This window comes from Lupinus angustifolius, chromosome LG20, assembly GCF_001865875.1.
Source record: "Lupinus angustifolius cultivar Tanjil chromosome LG20, LupAngTanjil_v1.0, whole genome shotgun sequence".
Taxonomy (NCBI): Eukaryota; Viridiplantae; Streptophyta; class Magnoliopsida; order Fabales; family Fabaceae; genus Lupinus; species Lupinus angustifolius.
This window is the reverse complement of record NC_032028.1, coordinates 16,655,779-16,660,988: the sequence shown is the minus strand read 5'-3', so window position 1 is coordinate 16,660,988 and position 5,210 is coordinate 16,655,779. Positions and strand designations below refer to the sequence as shown.

General features: G+C 35.9%; 1 protein-coding gene across 3 annotated transcripts; it reads left to right on the top strand.

Annotated features, from left to right (window-relative positions):
- LOC109336203 (protein kinase PVPK-1-like) lies at nt 188-4,024 on the top strand. Of its 3 annotated transcripts, XM_019572657.1 has the most exons (4): nt 188-400; nt 988-1,222; nt 1,337-2,009; nt 3,084-4,024. In XM_019572657.1, the coding sequence occupies exons 2-4, from the start codon at nt 1,000-1,002 to the stop codon at nt 3,907-3,909; spliced, it is 1,722 nt and encodes a 573-aa protein (XP_019428202.1). In that variant the 5' UTR covers nt 188-400; nt 988-999; the 3' UTR covers nt 3,910-4,024. The 3 variants fall into 3 exon arrangements, with proteins under 3 accessions (XP_019428202.1, XP_019428199.1, XP_019428200.1); XM_019572654.1 differs by having other exon boundaries at nt 988-2,009; XM_019572655.1 differs by having other exon boundaries at nt 979-2,009.

Here is a 5,210-nt window from a genome sequence, read left to right as displayed (position 1 = left end):
AATTGAAAGCTGTTATCCCGCAAATTTTGATTAGTAATGATTTTCTCAAAAGGGCTAATAATAGTAATAAATAGGAACAGTATTCAAATTATTCTTTTGATTTTATTATTTAATAACCCATAACTTGAAAAATGCAATATATCTTTGTATTCTATATAATATAAAACATTTTTACCCATTGATTACTCCTGCTAGAGTGGTATGCTATTTGCTTTGTTATTAGTCCCTCCTTTTTGGATCTGATCTGGAGACAGAAAGAAAGGGTTGTTGTTCTTTTTCACTTCACTCTCTCCTCTTCACTGTCACCCAAACTTGTTAACTTCACTTTCTTCCTTCTTAACATTCAACCAAAGGAAAAACTTTTCTCACTCTCCATTTACATTGTCATTTCAAACGACAGGTTCTCTTTCCCTCCCTCTCTCTCTATATATGTATATATATACCTTTACATTCTTTCATTAACTGCAATAGAATCAAAGAAAGCTTATTTGGCTTCTAAAGAATCAAACTTTTTTCATTTGGGGTTTCTATGTTTGATTCATGAGGCATAAAATAACTATTCGATTTATTTATCTTCTGGGTTCTGAATGTTGATAAGGCTTGTTGCTTATCAAGTTAAGGTCTTTTTTGTTTGTTGTGATCAGAAATGAACACGGGTTCTTGGGGAACGTCTAAAAACTCAAACTTTTTTGTTTCAATTTTCTTGGGTCCTAATGGAATCAATGAAATGTATACTTTTTTTTTAATGTAATGTGTTCAATTTGGATGGTTTTTCTTATGAGTGTTTGAACCATAATCAGGTCTCTTGCAGACTCTGTTATGCAACTTCGTTTTTTGAATTTGATTTTCGGTTTTTCGATGTTTCATATTTGTAGATATAAATAATTTTAATAGGCATTTAATTTGGAGATTCTGTAATTAAGGGCTTTTTTTTATTGAGCACATATCAATACTTCACTTCTGATTGGGATTTTTAAGCTTCTTCAGAAATTTTTCATCATGGAGCAACCTATCAATGAAGTTGAGTTTTTGTCAGAGTTTCAAAATTCACTTTCTGAGTTTCACAGTCAAAATCTTCCTTCAACATCTAGGACTTCCCATCCTTCTTTGCGACCTACCTTAGGACCATCTCGGAATCACACTGCTTCATCAACATCTCACCATAATTATGCCTTAAAGATAATTAACAATGTGGAGGAACATGAAGGACTGCCAACAAAATCGGGAATCAAACAGCCATTTGATATCGATGGTTTGAAAAAGTGTGATTTGAGTGGCGTATTAGACTCCGACAATTGTAGCTTAGTTCCATCGAAGCGAGCTGTTGTCAATCACGCTGCTAAGAGTTACTGTCAGTCAGAGGTTACTACTTTTTGTCCAAGCCCATCCCAGAATAGTTTCTACTCAACTACTGTCTATTTGGAAGCCAAAGAAAGTTTCACAAACACCGAAGTCAGCGAGTGGGCTAGTAGTGTCGATAAGTCATGTGATGAGAGTGGAGAAGTTAAAAATTACCGTGATTTCAATGAGAGCAGGAAGACCAGCATTTATAGAGCAAGTACGGGAAGTGATGCTAGCGACGAGAGCAGCACGAATAGTTTGAGCAGTGCTATGTATAAACCACATAAGGCAAATGATATAAGATGGGAAGCGATTCAAGCCGTGCGTGCCCGTGATGGGATGTTGGAAATGAGGCATTTCAGGTTGTTGAAGAAATTAGGATGTGGAGATATAGGGAGTGTGTATCTAGCGGAATTGAGTGGCACAAGGACTTCTTTTGCCATGAAAGTGATGAACAAAACGGAGCTGGCGAGTCGCAAGAAGCTTCTGAGGGCTCAGACCGAGAGAGAGATATTGCAATGTCTAGATCATCCATTTCTGCCAACATTATATACACACTTTGATACAGAATCATTCTCCTGCTTGGTAATGGAGTTCTGCCCCGGTGGGGACTTGCATGCACTCAGGCAAAGACAAGCTGGGAAGCATTTTTCTGAGCATGCTGTCAGGTTAGCATTTTCCTTTTTCTGCTTCCTCCTTGCGATTAATATATCTATATATAACAAGCAGAAGCATATGCAGAAAGCAAGGAAGAGTGTTCCTGATATTAGCTAATTCTATATTCCTTGGATTTATGAACTCAAATGGCATTTCGATGAGAATAAGGGAAAGCTTTATAGAGGCTGAGGTTTTCACATAACATAAATGAACCTAAAAATGAAAAGCCGGGGCGCTGGAACGTTAGAGTGTAATGAAACTGAAAACACGACTCCTCAGATTTCTTTTTTGCTCCCCTCACTTCGTTTTTCAACCATATTTTAAGATGCCAGCCAAGGTGCCAAATTATAAAACATATAGCTTGCACATTCTTTCTGCCTTCATGGTTGCTTTATTTATTTACTTCCCCCTTTCCACTATTGTGATATTCTGGTTCAATAATAGTTTTGATTTTACTCTACTATCAGTCTGTTACTATTAGTGTAAAGTTTTACCTATCTTTCAATCACATGTTACCACATCATTAAAGCATGTTAGTGTAAAGCTCTTTTAGTTATGTGACAACACTTGATTGCATGATAGTACAAACAATTTGTTCACTGATAGCATATTCAAATTAAACTTTCTCTCTTTCTATAAACTATGTTATTGCTTAGTGGTCTAACTCTTACAAATAGCCATTTTTTTGCTTCTTTTCACTTCAAGTATTTTGAATATTGTGAATAGGTTCTGTTTCAACCCCAGTTCTTTTTTTATGTCTCTGATACGTCTAAATGTATATCTTTTAGCGTTGAAGTTATCATTTTTCGACATGTTTTTTTGTGAATAACTAGTATCCATTATTTGTCACCAATAGGTTCTGTACATAGTGAACAACAAAATTTGAATCTGATACTTTCAAAATAAACTGATTGCCTGATATATTAGCTTCTAGTTGCATGTTTAAGAGACATTAACCTTGACAAAGATATTAATATATCTTATTTTTATTTATTTATATTTTTAAATTAATTGGGAATAGATTAGAAGTGGTACTGCTAAGTATATTGTCATTTCATTAATCTGCATTTTTTGGTTTTCTTCAGGTTTTATGTGGCAGAAGTTCTCCTTGCTTTGGAGTACTTGCACATGCTTGGGATCATTTACAGAGACCTTAAACCGGAGAATGTGTTGGTGAGAGAAGATGGTCATATAATGTTGTCAGATTTTGATCTCTCTTTAAGGTGCACCGTCAGTCCAACGCTAGTAAAGTCATCAAACTCTACTTTGGTGACAAAAAGCTCAGGAGGATACTGCTTGGAGCCGACATGTATAACACAGCCGGACTGCATCACGCCTTCGTGTTTCACACCACGTTTTCTATCCAAGAAGAAAGAAAAGAAGTTCAAGCCGAGATACGACACACATCATCAGGTCACCCCTCTGCCTGAGCTTATAGCCGAGCCAACAAACGCGCGATCGATGTCATTTGTTGGCACACATGAGTACTTGGCACCTGAGATTATTAAGGGAGAAGGGCATGGCAGCGCTGTAGACTGGTGGACTTTTGGCATATTCTTATACGAGCTTTTGTTTGGTAGAACACCATTCAAAGGCTCAGTGAATCGAGCGACACTGTTTAATGTGGTTGGGCAGCCATTAAGGTTTCCAGAATCTCCTACTGTCAGCTTTGCTGCCAGGGACTTGATTAGGGGTTTGCTTGTGAAAGAGCCGCAGCATCGTCTTGCCTATAGACGTGGAGCTACAGAAATTAAACAACATCCGTTCTTTCAGAATGTTAATTGGGCACTTATCCGTTGCGCGAATCCGCCAGAGGTGCCAAGACCAGCTGCTGTTAGAGCAGCACAGACCGAGAAGGACCCTCCTGGTGTGAAACCTTCTGGTAATTATTTAGATATTGATTTCTTTTGAGATTCTTCTGTTGTGTCTTTTTTCTTCTTCTCCTTTGAACTAGTTTCATTTGTCTTGTTTGTTGGTCCATTCCTATACAACATTTAAAACTGCATTTAGAAGCACTTATTGTCCACGAGAAACTCTTGTAAGAAATTTCAAATGCATTTAGCACCACTTACTGTATTGAAGCCATTTTTTGTTCATATTTTACTGTTTAATGGAGAGTTAAAAGTATAGAAACCAAATTTATGTTGTTAATGTATAATAGTCAAAGTGAAACCATGTAATTTGAATGTGTTATGTATGGGGTTGAATGTTATTGTGAAGTTTAAAAGGGAGCTCCCAAGTTTTGCCACATCTCATACAAAAACTCCAAAAGGCATTTACATGTTTGGATTATAGATTGTAACATGGTATAATACCATATAAGTAATCAAATAGTTATTGTCTTTTTTTATTGATTTTTTAATATTAATATTAGTATAAATATAAGTATATCTAGTTTTACTGATATGCAGTTTAATTAATAATCATTGATTGAATCACTATACTAGTACCCTGACTGATTTGATGATAACTCAATTTCTTAAGAAAAGCATGCTTAACTTGGCAAATAAACTAAGTAGTACAACTACTCCAAAGTTTATTTGTTAAGTGTTTGAAACAAGTAGTTTTATTGACTTGAAATCATTTTTTAGGTGATCAATCTAAAAAAACATTAAGTTCTTCTCAAACAAATAATATTAACCAAAGCACCAACTTGAATGATTAAAATCCAAACTTTTGTAAATTAAGAAGAAGTAGAAATTACATAACCTTGTTCAAAAGAAAATGTTTAGGAATATGAGCTATCCATCCAAGGATTGGATGCTTTTGAGTTCCAAATGAGAGTACAAAATTGATTTTTGCATCTCATTTGCCTTCTCCTTTTCTCCTCTTGAATTCTAAACTACAAATTACAAAACTTACTTGAAAATGAAAACTCTAAACTAAGAAATGAAGAAAGAATTCCTAAATGAGAGAATTCTGGCCTTCAAGTATTTTTGAGAGAATTTTATGAAGAAATGGTTTGTTTCAATCTCTTTTGCTCGAAGGATTTGGCCTCCTATTTATAGGCCTCATGCCAGACTGCTGAGTTGCTGAGCTAGACCGCTCAGCAGCTGGCCAAACCCTTCAGCATGGGTTTGGTCCCTTGACCAAGTAGTTTAGTCACCTCCTTGTGCATGACTCATCAAAGCTAGTTGTGGGCTATGAGACCAGCTATTGTGAGCTACTTCTGAAAAGTCTATGGTGGGTTACTTGAGGTGAGGTCATGGATA